This window comes from Apis florea, unplaced genomic scaffold (assembly GCF_048593485.1).
Source record: "Apis florea isolate Af1SG1 unplaced genomic scaffold, ASM4859348v1 contig_2492_pilon, whole genome shotgun sequence".
NCBI lineage: Eukaryota > Metazoa > Arthropoda > Insecta > Hymenoptera > Apidae > Apis > Apis florea.
Genome location: NW_028256593.1, coordinates 149,369 through 168,290, shown reverse-complemented (window position 1 = coordinate 168,290; position 18,922 = coordinate 149,369). Strand labels below are relative to the sequence as shown.

The 18,922-nt window shown below is 28.1% G+C and overlaps 2 protein-coding genes across 12 annotated transcripts in view; one reads left to right on the top strand and one right to left on the bottom strand.

The window, feature by feature from the left end:
* PMCA (plasma membrane calcium-transporting ATPase 3) overlaps nucleotides 1–11,052 on the top strand; it is a 67,401-nt gene extending 56,349 nt beyond the window's left edge. For 2 of the 8 annotated variants that reach the window (XR_015291455.1, XR_015291451.1), the window contains one exon: nucleotides 6,513–6,653. Coding sequence is in view for 5 of the 8 variants with exons in the window: in XM_086905812.1 (XP_086761938.1) it covers nucleotides 1,330–1,398; nucleotides 6,513–6,737 (294 nt within the window). In the remaining 3 variants the exon portion in view is untranslated. Of the gene's footprint in view, nucleotides 1–1,329; nucleotides 1,399–3,243; nucleotides 4,190–6,512 lie in introns of those variants that run through there. The other 6 variants (XM_086905813.1, XM_086905811.1, XM_086905812.1 and 3 more) reach the window with 5 other exon arrangements.
* On the bottom strand, nucleotides 4,064–18,811 carry LOC100863929 (CXXC-type zinc finger protein 1). 4 transcript variants are annotated; one of them, XM_086905823.1, is made up of 7 exons: nucleotides 18,524–18,811; nucleotides 18,104–18,225; nucleotides 17,935–18,025; nucleotides 17,642–17,862; nucleotides 16,978–17,554; nucleotides 16,375–16,905; nucleotides 4,064–4,912 (listed from the first exon to the last, which is right to left on the bottom strand). In XM_086905823.1, the coding sequence occupies exons 1-6, from the start codon at nucleotides 18,551–18,553 to the stop codon at nucleotides 16,390–16,392; spliced, it is 1,557 nt and encodes a 518-aa protein (XP_086761949.1). In that variant the 5' UTR covers nucleotides 18,554–18,811; the 3' UTR covers nucleotides 4,064–4,912; nucleotides 16,375–16,389. The 4 variants fall into 4 exon arrangements, with proteins under 4 accessions (XP_086761949.1, XP_086761948.1, XP_003693289.1 ...); XM_086905822.1 differs by lacking the exon at nucleotides 4,064–4,912 and adding an exon at nucleotides 15,886–16,010; XM_003693241.4 differs by lacking the exon at nucleotides 4,064–4,912 and having other exon boundaries at nucleotides 16,072–16,905.
* Nucleotides 18,812–18,922: the final 111 nt, after the last annotated feature.

Genomic DNA, 18,922 nt, shown 5'->3' with positions numbered 1-18,922 from the left:
TAAATTTCAATGAATTTAATTGAAAAAAAGAAATATTATTTTTTTATTACGAAGACATGTAGAAAAAAATAAAATCAATTAAAGAACTCTGTTGGTAAACAGAAATTACTCCTTAATTAACCTTGAACTGAACTAATATCCATGTGAATTCTAACATAGAAAATTTCATTACAATCCGTTAATCATATATTGATCTTATTATCAACTAACCATTCACTATTTTATAAGAATACTTGACGTTAAGTTTACAATATTTTACGAACTTATATTTATTTATAATAATTTATTGAGATAATCTAACATGCAATAGTCATTTAAATACATTGATGGTTATTCTTACAGAATATTTTCAGCGAAATCAAACTCTAACCTTAAATTTACTCTGCTTATCTATTGTCGGAAATTTAACATTTAATATTCCATTGATATTTAGCTTAATTAGTATTTTAACTATTTTTGACACTATGCATTCACAAAATACTCTATTTATATTATTTCACATGATTATTGTTACTTTTATATTTTTTCTTCCTTTTTTTTTTTCTTTTTGCATCTTATAATTCATTACGTTTCGAGAACTTTAAAATGCAAAGGTAAATGAAACTTATTTAATTAAGTATCTTAACTTTGCAAGTTTGTTAATTTTGACTACAAATAACGGGGATAAGGGGAAGATTTATATTGAATTTATTTCACCAATGGAACGGTAGTAATTGAGAAATGAAACATATTGTATGAGGGTATAATATCAAGGATATTATGTCTTGCGTTGCATGTACGAGCTATTCTCGGTTTCTGCTTACCAATCTCTATTATCTTTTAAGTTCTGTTTCCATGCAATCGTATTCCGCAGATTCTGCGTATTCGAATTACATAAAAAATAATATTATACAGCAGGTATTATTTTTAAGTATAGTCTTCTTTCTCAATAATAATTAATGATGAGGCACTTTTTAGCTTTATCAGTTCTAAAGTTATTTTTGTTTTTTAATACAATTAATATATTAGAATTTTGAAGATTATTTCTTAAGATCAGTTTCCAATGATTTCTTGCATAATTTATATTTGAAACAACAAAATTATTGAGAAAAATTTTTTAAGAAGTTAAACATTATAATTGCGCTTTTTTCTAGGAAAATTCAAAGAGATTAATTTAAATCAGTTAAAAAGTGCCTAAAGGCAGAGCGGTGTTACTCAAACCGGGCCATAAATGGGAAACAGTAAAAAAAATTTTTTTTAATCGATATTTCGAAAACTGGTGTACTAGTAAGCGCGTTAACTGCTCGTTGCATCTAGTTATAACCATGATATTATCCTTTGCTCTTGAAGGTAATAGGTGGCGAGTTGCAGGAACGTTTGATACCAGTACCCTACAGCAAGAGTTCGACAGACCAAGCTGTAAGCGCTCCTCTCTGCTCTATCTTTCTTACTTTCGCTAAATCTTTACCTTATTTCTATCTATCTGTCTGACTGCTATCTGTCTGTCTGTCTGTATCTATCTACCTATAACTGTCTTTGTTCTATGTTTGCACAAGCATATACAATATAACACACATGCAATCGTTTACACATGGAGTTTTTCTCTGCTTCTCTCTCTCTTTCTCTCTCTCTCACACACACACACACACTCTCTCTCTCTATCTTCCTTAAATTGTTCTGTTTCATTATTTACCCAATGTTTTTTACTCGCTTTCTATGTGCTATCTATTTGTTGCTGCTTTTATCTGCCTTCTAGATTTTCATACTCTTTTTTTCTATTATTTTTCTGTTCTTTATTTTTAATATGAATTATTTTTAATATTAATCCCTTAACCTTTGCATTTCTACTCAAATTCAATTTGAATCAAATAAAATATGTTCTTTTAAGAACAAGATTTGATAGATTTTTGAAAGAAATCTAGTTTAAAATTTTAAAGAATACAAACATTAGCAATAGTTTATTTTTTACAGTATTAATATTATACAACTACAAATCCCTTATTTTTTTTACCATGTTTGAATCTTTTCTCTTACCGATACTTTTCCTTGCGCACACATTACATAGTTATACACTATCACAATTATTATAATATAAGTATGCGCACATAAGCTTTTATTTGTCTGCTTTTTTTTTTTTTTTTTTATTAAACGTTTCTCTTTCTTCGTGAATCTCGATACCTAGTGATATCAAGATTCATTCTATGTTTTTTATGTATAGATTTAAAACTAAAAGTTTTTCAATAGATCATGTTCCAATTATTTAATTAGATTAATAATAAAGATTGATAACTTTGATTCAAGTAAGTTTAATAAATTTAATAAAATTTTTTTAAAATTTAAAGGTATATCATCTATTTTGTTATAAAGGCATTACTACTATTTCTATTATATTCTTCTATTAATGAAATAGTATGTAAAAACATAATTTCTATCTTTTTCTTTGCAATTACATTTCATAAAAGACATTAAAAATAATCACTGGTGTCGAGAATATACAATTTCTTACTGATATATGATAAAGTGAAAAAAAGTTCCTTTTTTAAATAGCACGCTACATTTTTATCTTTACATTTTTACTTCGTATCTCACGATTTTATCCTATTTTTCTTTCTTTATTTTTTTTATAAATGACAAAATATAAATTAATTATATTTCTCGTTTCGATAAAAAAAATAAAAAGGATATAATTTAATAAAATAATTAAAGTGTAATTAAATCATAAATATAAAATTATTATTAAATTTCTTAAGTGAAAAGAATCTAGTGAAATTTAAAATTAGAATTTCATTTTACTAATAGATTTATGATTATGCATTGAAAGTAAAGAAACCTAGTAAATAAAATAAATAAATAAAAATAAGTAAAGAAATAAAATCTGAAAAAAATCAGGTTAGATTTATGATCTCGAGATATTAAATATGAAGTCACTTTTTTGCATACTTTATTGCACACTAAGCAATTAATATGAAGAAAAAACTAATCGACAAGCATTATTATTGTAAGAAAACATATAATCTGATAATTTTGTTAATTAATAAATATTAAAGTCTATCATCTATTTCGTATAATTTCTTTATTTTCAATAATTCGATTCATTAAGTGACAAAAATTAATATCAATATAAAATGATTAAATATAATCAGTTAAGATTAATAATTTTTTGTCGAAACGAGACTCTTTATTGCAAAATTCATTGATAATAGGTAATTTAAAAGAAACGAAAAAACATTTCGTTCAATAAGATTATTTTTCTTATAATTACAGAGCGGGATTTTTGATTTGAATCCTATTTTATAAATCTGCTGTAATTAATAATATTCATTAAGGATGGTCTTTTTTATATTTAATGGATATTTCGCTGAATTTTCGGCTATGCTTACATGCAAGCAAGTAGTATGATACCTTTGATTGTATTTATGATACGACGTGGTTCGCGTAAGTTTATTATTTTTTTTTTTTATTAATTACATTACTCGTTCATTGAAACTGATCTTCGATATAATAAAGTTAATTGAACTGATGTATACTGAATAAACTTTTCGAATTTCGAAGATCATTGAAGTTGTATATAAAGACAAAGATATTGTATATATTACATATTATATATGTATTTATTATAAAAAAAACTTCAAAAAAGAAATATTATATTTTTCTCCAATTTTTATCACACGATCCACGTCGTGTTTGTAGGCACGTTACTATTGTTCCATGCATTACGGCTGTACCATAAATTTTTTATTTATAATTATATTTTTTCTAAATGAACGTATTTTTGGCCATGGATTTATAATAAACCTGAGAGACTTATACAAGATATATCATATATTTAAATTAAAATTTCTAGCAACGCCATATGCGATTATAGTGTCCTCTTTTGCGACACTGGATATATTAGATGCAAGTAGGCAAACTTGTGAAGGCTTCTGTGATTTTTTTTTGTTATATTTATTAAACTCTAAGGATAATTCTACAAAGATAATATAAAGAGATAGTTTTACAATAATATTGAATAAAGAAAAATTATTTTTTTTCTTATTTATCGATAATATTCGATATTTATCGTGAAAATAAAGAAGCGAAGATGTGTTTGTAGAACAAAATATAATTTTTATTGACTCATAAATTTCTTAAAGTCATCAGTCCATTAACATGTATTTTTTTTTATGTCAAATAACTTAAATATAGTTAAATGACACATGATACATTCTAATACTTTTTCGATGTTCTTTGGCGACGCATTGAGATCTCTTTTTGATAAAAGATCCTTCTTTATTTCTCTTTACCACCATATTCACCTTCTCTCTCTCTCTCTCTCTCTCTTTAATAAATCTGTACACTCTGGCTGATCCTCGCGGCACGATTGATGCGGCTTCCCTCCAAATTTTGACACTTTTTTATCGATAGTTAATAAGCTTGAAAACAATATTGCTACGCATCAATTTTTCCAAGCTTTCACAAAAAACAAAAAGGAATATTTACTGATTTCCATTGATCTCATTTTTTTTTTACTATTTACTATAACTATTTTTTCAAGTTAAAGAGAAAAATAATTTCCGTTTTGCGTGTGCCTTGTGCATATGTATCTCTGTTATTCGATAATGAGAGTAGAGAGGGCAGGCGCGTCGTTCGTCATGCGGGGAATCATCAGACCACATGTGTCGATCTGTGAGCTGCTTATAATATAAGTGAAATGAAAGAGAGAAACATGACGAACTGAAAACATGATCAAATTTGTGGGATGACCATTGTCTCCCTGTGGAATGCAGAATCGTTGATCAACAGAGCGCATTGCGCAGCGTAGCGTGCATGTTTAAAGTACCAGAGAGACGCATTATCTAAACCGGATATTCGACCAGGTTAAAGAGTCTGACTGTCAGCCTGATTAGGGGACCACTCTCCACGACGCATCGTGTAAGTATTCCCTCAATGTTTTCTGTCAAACAACAAAGCAATCATATGATCAGATTTAAACAAAAAAGAATAAGAATAATTTTTAAAAATACACAATAATTTATTAACGCGACATATTTTCCTGCCATCTCTATGAAAATGCAAGGAAGGAAGAAAAAAAGAGAGAGATTCAGTCTTTATATGTTTTATATTATCTTATGAATATATATATATATAGAATATATTTTATATATTTATATTGTATTTATATATAATATAATAGTATAATATATTTTTATATATATTATATTATGTGTTTATATATTTATTTATATTTATAGAAATATTCTATATTCATTTATGTACATGTCAAGACAAGTAAGAATATAAATAATCTCGCATATATTTTCGGATGGGGGTTGTTCTTTATCTATACGGGGGTAAATTTTTTTGGCTGATTTGAATATAGCAGTGTTCATCAGTTACGTAATACTACGCCAATGCATGCTAAATTTTTGCAGTTTGCAATCTGTCACGCTGTATTACAGTTCACCAAACGATGCAAGTGTATATGCGTGAAATTTTAATTTTTTTTTTTTTTTTTAAGAATCGATATTGAATGTAATACCAGCTTTTAATCGCGTATACTTTTAGTAGTGTGTTTTTGTCGATAATGTTTCATTTATTATGTTGGCTTGTTTGAAAATATTTCTAAAAACTCTAAAATTTTTTTTTATATTTTTTCAAGGAATCTTTAATAGATAGAAATTATGCTTAAAGTGAATAAGCGTCGCATATCCGCTTTCTGCATCAATGATCGCATATCTGAAGCAGAAATTGATCTTATCAAGTAAACATGGGAAGGATCCAGTGAAGGACTCCAGCGATCAACGGGTGCATGTAGTGTTGCGTGACATTGCAAATATAATTTGAGGTTATGATGTCTATGGTTTATAAAATTAATTGTCTTAAAAAAAAAGAAAAAAATCTAATTTAAAAATAATTATAAATTATTTTACATAGACAGATTAATTTTTTTTACTAAAAAAAGAACTGTAAATTTCTAAATACCATTGACGTCGTTCTTCAAATTCTATTGTCTAACTATTGCCTTGCTGTGCAGGGTATCAACGCCCCGCTAGTTCTTCTAGTAATTCGTGTGGCCGCTGCTTTCTGTCTTTATACATACACATAATTATAATTATATATATATATCTACATAACTGTTTCCTAATCTGTTTTATGGAGGTTGATCATTGTATCCGTTAAAGAAATATTAAAAAAACTATTTATTTCCTTAACTTATTAAAAAATTATGCTTTTCAGCGCATCATTTAATGTTGCTTTTAAGCCACATGCATTTTCTCATCGACATTCGTTGTTTTTTAAAATTTGTAAATTTATAAAAATAGTAATTTTACTAACAACTATTCATTCATATTTAAACAAAAATATTAGATAAAAATAATATTTAATAATAATTATAATTAAATAAAATAAAAAGATGTCGATGGGATATAATAGGATAAAAGATCAACTTCAATTATTTAACTGGATCTATCTAACAGTGTATTTCTCCCAAAGCTCATGGCATAGCCAGGGACATGAAAACTCTGCATTTACAGAAAGATTTCCAATTACAGATCCGCGTAGTGAACGCATTTCGGCAGGGCCTAGACGCACGCTACACGAGCGAGCACAGCAGCACTACATTGGCGGAGGTACTGAGAAAACAGTCGTCCTTAAGCAAGCGGCTCTCGCAAACGAGCAGCATTGAATACGCCGATAACAACCCAGACGAACTGACCATACCCGAGATAGACGTGGAAAGATTATCAAGTCACAGTCATACCGAGACCGCTGTTTAGAATGGGAAGAATGGCGGGGTCAGCAGCGACGACGATGTTTATCAAGCTGTGTGTTACGTTCGATCCTCTCTGACGATATGTAAACACGAAAAAGAAGTCATCTTCATCCTTGTTTATCTCGTGGCCAGCGCGTTCGGAGGAAAGGACAAAAAAAATAAGAACCATATATATTGATTCTCCTGAACGAGAATATTAAAAAGGGGATCGTATTCCTAACCTAAAAAAGAAAGAAAAAAAAATATTAATCATGACGCGAGTTAGGTCCTCGTCATTTTCTCTCTTTGTGTTTTGTTATTGACAGTCGATAGTAGAACGGACGATTGAATCGCATATCGGTCATAGCGTGTTCGATCAAAAGGAGGAGAGAAAAAAAGAGAAAGGGAAGAAAGATAGAAATAATGATGATGGCCTTCTGCTCACGAGACGTCGCCGCGGATATCTTAACTGATCCGTGCGAAACACCAATTATAAGATACCAAAGTAACGCACCACTGCCTTTCCTCTGTTGTTACTTACGTTTTCTTTTTTTTTTTCTGCCCTTGTTTCCCCCGCTCTTTGCATATCTATCTTTTTCCTCGCCAAAGACTCTTTTATGTATAATTTTTTTTTTTTTTTAATTTTAAATGATAATCTTGAATTGCAACAGAGGTGGAGAGAGCAAGGGAAGAATAAAAATAATTAAAATTATTAACGAGAAAATTATTTTCATTCTTATGACACGGGATTTACTTAAAATCATATTTTCATTTATTTTTTAATTTAAATCCCATGTTGTATATTTTTCTTTGTTTTTTTTTTTTTTTTTCTCCACTTTTGTCAATATCTCTCCACCGTTCTATTCGTCACCGTTCATTGACTTCTTTTCGCGCCACTTTTACTGCCATGTTTCTCTTTCTAATTTTACTTTTTAGTTTATCTTTTTAGTCTATTTCTACCTCGCACAATACTTGCTACACTAAACTATTTTTTCTTTTCCCTGCTTTCTTCTTTCTATATTCTTTCTTATTTCTCTTTCTGACATCTCAATCTATTAATCTACTTATCTATCTATATATCTACCTATCTATCTATTTAACTATTTATCTGTCTATCTTTGTTTCTCGTACTCGCTCTTCTCGCGTGACTTAAAAATGATCTAGTCACTAGTTTGTATTGCTAAATACTTCCGTGAATATACTCAGCACTGGGGGTGCCTTACAAAAAAACAAAGTCAAAAAAAAAGAAAAAAAAAATTAAAAAGAATTGCGCATTGTTTTTTAGCCTTACTTCGCGTGTAAAATGAGATTTGATGAAGGATAAAGAAAAACAAGAGAAACGAGATGAGAGAAAAATTTGTCATACTGATTCTTCTTTGCTACCTTCGCATAATTAAAAAAAAAAAAAAGGAAGAGGATGGGGGGATTAACGGAGAGAGTATTTAACGACAGTACTAAAAAAAAAAAGAAATTAAAAAGAATTAAAAGAAAAATGAATGCCATGACATTGCCACTAATTACGCTTAAGTCGATACGAAGATCCTGATAGTAAAGACGTTAATTATGCCACGATACAAAATCCGCATGTATTTTTAGTAATAAATATAACTACGATTCACTAAAAAAAAAAAAAATCATGAAATATGTTTTTTCGACGACACTTTTTTTTACTGTTCATTGCTCGCCAAAAAAATATACATATATGTATATATACAAAAATGTAAAAAGACTTATCTGGCTCTACTATATTAAGATCACGAATTTGATATATATATATATTTCATTTTTTTTTTTTCGTTAGCTTTTTTTATATTTAAAAATTATTTTCTCTCATTCTATTTTACGTGGCTATACTGTAATTATTCTCAGGACCTATCGATTTCGATCGAGAACGAAGCGTGCATGTCGACCATCGGTCGAGATTCTGATCGATATATCGATACATCTCCATTATCCGATGCTGATCGATTGCGTTTCGATCTTCGACAGCACGGATCGATAATCGTGTACGTCGCTAGAGGGATAGAACTTTTATGTTGATGGAATCAGTATTCATGTTATCGAATCTTAATTATTATCGTAACGCCGATAATGAGTATTACTTCAAGCCGAATATAATACGTTATACTTTTTTAATTAAACCAAAAAGAACTATATACGGGAATCGCTGCCAAATAAAAGGAAAAATGAGAGAAGAAATAAAAAGCGTGACACGTGTTTACTAAGTCTCCATGAAGTCAGTAGCCAATATACATGTATATATTTATATGTATACCCAATCAATATATTTGTGTGTACATATATGTATATATATTCATTTGAAATATGTATATGTAGCTTTCTGAAATTCGTTTGATGTGTGTGTGCTGATGTAAAAAAAAAAAAAAAAAAAAATAAAAATAAAAAAAATAAAAAAAAATAAAAAAATAAAAAAAAATAAAAATAAAAAAAAAGTAAAGAAAAAAAGGAAAACGCGAAACACGAAAGAAAGATAATTGCGGATTTTTCCCTGTACAGAGCGACGATAAAGTGATTTCATTTTTATGTGCGCTCGAGACACAGGAGCTCGTTAATTCGTCGTTGCGTTCATACGAACAGATTTTTTCATAAGTCCGTTAGATAAAATATAGGACTTAATTTTGGAAGAGAGAAGAAATAATGAAAAGGCTTTTAAAGGCCTATTTACATGCACCGTATTCTAGTCTTAAGCACTCTATGCCTTACACTGCCAGTTATAAAGACGCGCTGTTCTTGTGGATATCTGTAAATGGTACACACACACACATATATATGTATATGTATACAACAATGTCATTATCGCCAACACTATCGTCATCCTTGCTGTCATTGTAATATCGATCTCATCATATCGATCATGTGCATCATCATTTTCTTTTTATTAATAGCTTCTAACTCTCTTTTTTCTTCAATTTATCTCGATTATTTTATTATCATTATTATATTTATAAATTTTCATTTTGACTTCGTTTCATTTCTTCTTTTTTTATTATTTATTTCTATTATTCTGAGTTTCATTTAAACCTAATTTTTTTCAACATTATTTCATTATCTTTACTTTTTTATCTAAAATTAATTATGCGCGCCTCTCTCTCTCTCTCTCTCTCTCTCTCCCCTCCCCTCCCCTCCTTCCCTCCCTTCCCCCTCTGTCCCTCCTTTTATCTCCTTTTCTTTTTTCCTCTCATCCTTCTCCTTTATTTGTCTGTTTTTGATTTTTTAATCAGAGCTTAAAGATGCACAAAGAAAAGAGAACAAAACAACATGTTTATGGGAATATTAAAAAAAAAAAAAAAAAGAGAGAGAATAAATAAAACTGCTACTAATTTCACGCAGACTTTGATAGGCACGATCGCGTCTCACGAATGATTGCCCACGATGTATCAAATTAATTTTGGAATAAGTATAGAAGCAGGAAATTAGAAACAAAACTGAATTACGAAAAACGAGCGTCGATCGTGGTTCGTTACGGTCACGATCATTGTTACAGTGGACATCGAATATTTTAGAAAAAAAAAAAAAAGAAAAAAAAATTGAGTAAAGTAAAAGGAAATTTAAAAAAATAACACATACATACACGAACACATATATACAGGTTATCGATACCTTGCTGTTATCGAAGTTTCTGTATGCTCGGTACCACCGTTCTCGTTATTGCCGTTTTCTCACCCCATTGTCATCCTCGCCATGTATTGTATGTTTTACGTTTCTTCTGCCCGCCGTCGAGATCGCACCGATCATCCGAATGAATTAAGAAAAAAAAAAAAAAAACGAGATAAAAAATAGAAAAAAAAAAAAAAAATGAAACTCGATTCGTCACTCTCGTCCCGTCCCTAAATTGCATTAAGCACCTTTTTAAGCTCCGATTGTTCTTACTCTCTGTACTCTATATTTAAACGCATTTCGCGTCTATTTAAGATTGTGTAGAATGTACAAAATAATATCGTGCGGAAAGCGAAGAACGAAAAAAGAAAAAAAAAAAAAAAAAAAAAAAGAAATTGATAGTTTCGATAGCCAAGACAGAAGAGAGTGAAAATTAATAAAAATGTAATGAAATGCGCTTTTCCTCTCTCGATAAATGTTGTTATCGGATAAATCAAGTGTTACGAGAGTAATAGAGAGGGAGAAAAAGAATGATTCCATGAGAATGGTTTCTCATGAAGATCGAAATATGAGAAGATTAAAAAAAAAAATGCCGCCATGATCAGCTTATTCTGCTATAAAAGCTGTTCTCAGTGCGTCAGTTCACTTGAAGCCGATTTTGAAAAATATAGTTGAATTCTTGTAGCGTCAAAGTTGGAGAGAAAAAAAAAAAAAAAAATAAACTGTCCTTGTATATACCTCGCGACGATCGTCACCGGTGCAAATCCTTGTAAAATCGGCCACTCTGCTCCGGGGACGTCTCTGTACTCTTTGTGTTTTCTTTCGACGTTGCTACGAGCAAGAATAAAGAAGATGGAAAAACGAAGAAGAAGGAAAAGAATAAAATGTGTGGATTCGTTTAACATAAAAGTGAAAAATCATTTATGTAGCGGTATGATATTGCACCGATCCGTAACGTCATTTTTCGTCTCGTATTTTGAACTGATTATTAATCTTATAACGAGATTGAGTCGTCTAGTGTAAATATATTATATATGTATGTCTGTATATATATATATATACCTACATATGCATATATAGAGACATAATCATGTCACGTATATATTTATGTATGTATGTATGTATGTATGTATGTATGTATAGATGCATGTATGCATGATGTATGTATATATGTATGTATGTATGTATGTATGTATGTATGTATGTATGCATGTATGTATGTATGTATGTATGTATGTATGTATGTATGTATGTATGTATGTATGTATGTATGTATGTATGTATGTATGTATGTATGTATATTTATATATACATACATATCTTATGATATTTTGAATTTTTAATCAGTTATTGATTTATAGGACCGTTATTGTACTCACAATTTTTTTGTTATGTATAATAATTGACATAGAAAATAATTTATTTCTTTTTTATGCTATTTTATCTTTCAATGTTTTTGTAAACAAAAAGATTTTTATAAAGCAAAGATATCATTACAAGTTAAATTGATTATAAGGACAAAAATGGTCCTATAGATCGATTGAATAATCCAATTTTTTTTTTTTGAAAAATTTAGATGAATAATCACAAAATATTTATATAGTCTGTCTAGAGATATAATGAGGTTGTAAAATCAGTCCAATGAAAATTTACAGATATTTTAAGTATCGAATGTTGTTAATATTGAAAAGTATAGCATCAATTGTGTTGTCGATGAATACAATAATTTACAACTTTTACCACACTATAATCTCTAGACGAACTATATATCTTCGTAAAGTAAATTTCATCGCTTTACTAGAGAATTAGAAAAAATGGTGATAGAGGATGCGATTTCGAAACCCGCGACACTAATTTCTTTTAGATTTAAAAATCGGAATCAGCGTCCTCATCCCTGATTAAATTGTTCATCGGTATTCCCAGATTGCAAGGTTAATCCTTTTGCGGCATTTAAATATTCTTACACAGAATTTATTGTTAACCGTTGTCTTCTGTCCTTGTTGAATCAATAATAATAATAATAATAATAATAATAATAATAATAATAATAATAATATAATGATAACAATAATAATGATGATGATAATAACGATAATAATAATTATAAATAATAATAATAATAATAATAATATTAATACGACTACTATTACTACTACTCCACTACTACTATTACTACTATTACTACTACTACTACTACTACTACTACTACTATTACTACTACTACTACTATTACTACTACTACTACTACTACTACTATTACTACTACTACTACTACTACTACTACTACTATTACTACTACTACTACTACTACTACTATTGCTATTACTACTACTGCTACTACTACTACTGCTACTACTACTACTGCTACTACTACTACTGCTACTACTACTACTGCTACTACTACTACTGCTACTACTACTACTGCTACTACTACTATTACTACTACTACTATTACCACTACTACTACTACTTCTACTACTACTACTACTACTATTGCTATTACTACTACTACTACAACAACTATTAATAATAATAATGATAATAATAATAATAATAATAATAATAATAATAATAATAATAATAATAGTAATAATAATAATAATAATAATAATAATAATAATAATAATAATAATAATAATTAATGCGGATGATGATGATGATGATGATAATAGTAATTGAGTATTGAGTTTATAATAAATTGATCGAACGGTTGCGAAAGAATTAATCTTGTTCGAGAAAAAGATTTGTGGCACATGCACAGACAAAAATTTCGAATTACAGAGTAGCTGGTACTTGCTTAATATATCGTACCACTTACTCTTTTTGATATAATAATAATATATATATTGAATATTTTCACATCCGGTCAAATAGTTTCTGTCGATAATTGCATAGCCACAAACATTCTGTTTTCAATCTGGTATCCGATCTGTCGTATAATCGAAATGTGCCACTGCCTGCGATATTGAGACGCTGGATATTGACACTTTCGTACTGGCATTTAACATATATTGCAATTTTTATTTTGTTTTACGCTCTGTTATTATTTGGTAATCATGTCATACCTTTTCAACTTCATGCATCGAGATTTTCCTCCTTTTTCTATTTTTTTTCTCTTAATTTTACACATATACATATATATATATATATATTTAGTAACTTATTAACACTTTCTCTTAATATGGCAATTAAATATTTTGGAAAAGATATTATATATAAACATTAGGAGAAAAAAAGTTGGAAAAACTCGATTCACGTTGTCAGAAAGATTGATTTCGCATCTAATGAATAATTAAAGAGCGTTAATCGCGTCCTTATACTATAAGCAATAAACAAAAGAAAAAGAGCGAACAATATAAAATGAATTGGAGATCGATATCAGTGATCGATACGCGCTGCAATATCTTACTGCTGGATCGATCGATATCGCGCTCGAAGCAGCGACGAATTTCTTCGTGAAGGAGGAAAAGGGAATTCTGTAAAACCGTGACGAATTTTCTTGAAAAAAAAAAAGAAAACAAAAAAAAAAAAACAAAAAAACAAAAAAAAAACAAAAAAAAAGTTAAGAAAAAGTGCTACTTTAGACGCGTCGAAACTTGTATTTAAAACTATGCGGATCTATCGAATAATTATATTTTACACACCTAGCGACGTTTATTCTCGCTCCGTTGTTTAGAGATCTTGTCGTTTATTTCAATAATTAAAGTACAACATTACTTACGAGATATATATAAAGAAAGGATAACCTCTATAAACATTTAATCTTGCCGACACTGTCGCGCCTTCGTCATTATCTTTGCAACCATTAAGCAATCATCATTCTCTGCATCCTTCCCGCCGTTTTCATGTCCATGATATATTAGATTATATTGATTTTTGAAAATAGATTACCAGTAATTGAATGTAATTGTATTAATTTTGAAATAACCGGTGATTATTTTCAATGTTTTTAAAAAATAAACAATAATTAGAAAATATCGAAAAAAAAAATTATTTTTATTATAAGTTTTATGATTAATTTTATAAAGATTCAAAAAAGGATAAAAAAAATCGAAAAATACTAAAAATTCAAGATTTATATATCATTTAAAATTATTATTGGTTTTTGAAATAATGAATTTATCATATAATATTATACATGTATAATATTGAAAAAATTATTTTTTAATATCTGAAAAGATTTTATTTTAATTCAAATGTGTTTTAAAAATTATTATGTAAAATTAAATATCATATTATTTCATAGAAAATTTAAAAAAAAATTTAACTTTCATCATGAGAAGTGAGAAACGGCTGGAATTTCGAATCGATGATCGATCGTTATTAGTAGATCCAAAGTGACACGAGAAAACTCATCATTGCGGTTGGGACCAAGTCTCGACGATCGTCAAGAGTAATTAGAAAGACAGAAAAGAAAAAATATTAAAAAAATATATATATTATAAGCTAGTGGAAAAGATGATTTTTTTCGGCAGCTTAGTTGTGTCTCGTCGTTTATAAATAATAAATATTTAAAATCTTAGCTGTGTCATGCACGCGTTCAGAGTCGAAAAATTATAAAAACGTACATTAAGTACCTATATTTCCATCATTTTACTGGATTTCCGGGCTATCGATCGACGCTTCGCCAATCATGAAAATCGGTGGCAGATAATGACAGCGTGTCAGAAATGCACATTTAGTTTGCGAATAAGTTTGTTAAAAGCGTGCATGTCTTTATGTATATAAAAGAAAAAGAAAACGGATAAAAATTATTAACTCAAACTCGTTAAAACAGAAGTTATGCTGAAAATTAATGAAAAGAATGAAAATTGTGTTATAATACTAATTTATTGCTGAACGAAGAAAATGATAAAAGAAATTAAAGAATTCAATTTTGGTAAATAAGTTTTTGTTTTCAAATAAGAGTCCTAAAAGTTATATAGATTGTTTTTTGCAAATATATTGAGTGCAATATTTGACATATGCTAAATATATTAAGTTAGTTTTTCATAGAGTTTCATCAACATTTTTAAAAATATTCGAATTTATTCCATTGTGTTATTCCAATGGGTTATTGATGCAGAGGGGAAATGAGAGTGTGCATTTTAGTTCACAATTTGCCTCAAATACATACTAAACGAAAAAGATACAGAAAAAATATAACGTGTGCATATATATATATATAACACACACACACATACACACACATATATTCAGAATATATGTGTGTCATAGATATTTAAAATATATATACATATATATCTATATGTATATACAGCATAAAACTGAAAGGTTGTACTGTATCAGAATATGTAATATTTTATGTTATGATTGGAACTTATTGTAATTCAAAAGTATTTTGAGAGAGTATCCTTTCTAGCGACGAGTCGGAACTTAACTGGTTAAAATTAAGCAAGTAATATATTTATTGAAGTTAAAGTGTGGTAAATTTTAGAAACGTTGGAATTATGTTTCATATAACGAGTTACTGATTTATTTCACATGTGCAGTCATATAATGTGAAATGATATATTGTGAACACTAAAATAGATACTGAAAAATTATATTATAAATTTGAATTTACAAAAGTTTAATTGAACGTTATAAATAAAGAAAAATACATAATTATACAAAGTCGAGCCAAAAACGATTTTTGCTATTTTTCGCAATTTTTTTTTTTGTAATGCCCTTTTCGAATCTGTAAATCATTGGTAAATGAAATAATTATATTATTAGTAAAAATTTCACAAAACAATATCTCAATTTTATATTTCTAATGTTTTTAATCTAAGAATCTTTTTTTCATTACACAATCTCTACTTTTATAACTAAATTTCAAAAATTAACTAATCATATTTTGTAATTCATTAAAAAGAAATTCTTTTACAATTCTTAGTAATACTTATTTTACAAATTCATAATTTATTATAATAAAATCATTTCTAACACGGACATTATCCATCAAATTTTTAATTTTTACTCTGTCACTAATATACAATATATTGAAGTAAATATAATATTGAACACGTTAAAAGATATGTTAAAAAATTCGACATAGTTACCATTAATAAAAATAATCATTGTTCTGTAGTTTGCTCTTTTTGGAGCAAGCCATATCTTCGCTGTAGTTCCTCTTCCATAGCTTCCAATTGTTCCCTATTTTGTTCTTGTGTCATTTGTTCCATTAATTCATGATTATATGTAGAATGAAGCATTAAAGCTAAAACACCAGCACGTGTAGCCATATTTGCTCTTATTTGTCTCTCTTGTTCTACTAATTCGTCTATTTTTAACCACTGTCTCACTCTCTCCATATCAATTTCTGCTCGCCTTAATTTTTCCCAAACATAATGCTTTACACAACTTTTTTTTGGTGCTCGACAGAATTCACCAGTCATATCAAATACATTTGTAACTAATGGACAACCACAAACTTCAGTTTCACTTATCTTTGGATCTTTACAATGTTCAGGGCAAAGAACTCTTAATCTCTTACAATAAGTTCGATTTGCAGGATTATAAAAATCACAGAACATTACTTGTCCTTCAATACGAGTTTTGAAGATTGAACCAAATGAAGCTTGAGATTCATACTAAAAAAATAAATGTATTTGATTTAATTTTTAATAAAATGACTAAAGAATTGTATAATATTTTTAATTTACCTTATTGAAGCATTTCTCCATATGTTTAATAGCAGTTCTCGAATGAATTTCATGACCACAAGTAATACAATACATGCTCATTTCTGTATCATCATTATCATCTACTTCAGTCTGAGGATCAATTGTTGCATGTTTTGCACGTTCAACAATTTTATCTAGCTCTGAATGTCTTTTATCTAATTCTTGAAGTATTCTTCGTACATCTTGTTGTTGTTTCCTAACTGTTTCTAATTGTCTTCTATTATTTTGCTCAGCAATGCATGGTGTCAATGACCATTCTTGTATCCGTTGAGGTAATACTTGATAAATTCTGTTAGTTGCTAATTTCAATCCACATTCATCAGAGCAATATTTACTACCTGGTCGAGATTGTTTTGTACAAGCAGGTCCATAACAGTGTCTTGGTACTTCCAAAAGCTCATTCCTTTCATTGCTAGAATCTCTTTTTCGTTTTTTGATAAATTTAGAACTTTTATTGAAATTTTTTGATGGTTTCAAAGGATCCCCTAATACTCTACAAGTTCTTTGTATACATCTAAGTTTTAATCTAACTGAAGGTCCAAATTTTTTCAAATGTCTAAAGATTAAATAATAATCAATAAAGAAAAAAGAAATTTTAAATTATTTTATTTATTATATTATTATTTATTAATATTGAGATTACCTGCATGCATCACATTTTCCACAATTTTCATTTCTTAAACAACCTGTACATTCTCCACAACGTTTCGATGATTTTTTTACTGCTGTAGGATCCCAAGGTGCATCATACTCATATCTATGTGCTCTTTCTTTCTCTTTATGTTTCTTGTATTTACGATCTTCTGGTTCCGTTCGTCGAGGTTTATAACGTGTTATTAGAGTTGGATCTTCATCTCTGCAGCGCTAAAATATATACTTAATTAATATATATAACATTTGAACAAATTAAATTACAAAAAAATACAATATTCTTACAATACAGAAGAATTGTTTTATATGCTTAGCATCTTTTTCTGTTATGTTTATACAATCACCATGATACCATTCTTCACATGCATCACATCCTCTAAAATTCATATAAATTTTATTTAACATCAATAAATAAAATAAATAATTTATATCATAATTATACTTCATATTTTACATCATGAAACGTGAACTGTCAGAACTTCTGCAAATACAATATGCTTGACCATCCTGTTTTAATAATGTAGCAATCTTACTTTTTCTCTCTGGTAGCATAAATTGTTTTGCTATTTCTTCTTTCTATAAAATAAAACTTTTATTTTGTAATTTAAAAATAAATTAAGAAAAAAAAAATAAAGTATATTTATTTTAAACTCTATCTTTAATATTTAATGAATAGTTTTTTTAATAAAATATTAAATAGAAATTTATTTTAAAGATTTTATATATAAACTAAAAGATTATAAAGTTAAAAATTTTCAATATTAAATTTAAATCATCTTTCTCTAATATATATATATATAATATAATATAATATAATATATAATATATATAATAAAAAATCATTATAAATATATATTAACATTTGAATACATACCGATAAATTTTGTTGTCTTTTATCACCCATAGCTATATATTATTATTTAATATTTTATTTACAAAAATTTATTGTTTAAAGATAATTTACAATTCACAATATGCATAAAAATTGCATTTTTAATATAATAGCATAAAATATCCACAAGATAGATTAAGTGCTAACTGCAAAACTCAACTTTATTTAACTTTTGGTTAACTTCATCACAAACGAGATACAGAATATATAAAAAAGTTTCAATGTTCCCAAAGACATAATACTAAAAGCTATTAATAAATTCACTTCGTTATCGATAATAATGTATGATAAGTTTAACCATTTTTTGAAGAGATGGCGTTACTAGTTAAAGAATGGATTATCGCGTGGTGATAGATCAAAGAGAATAATTAAGAATTACAT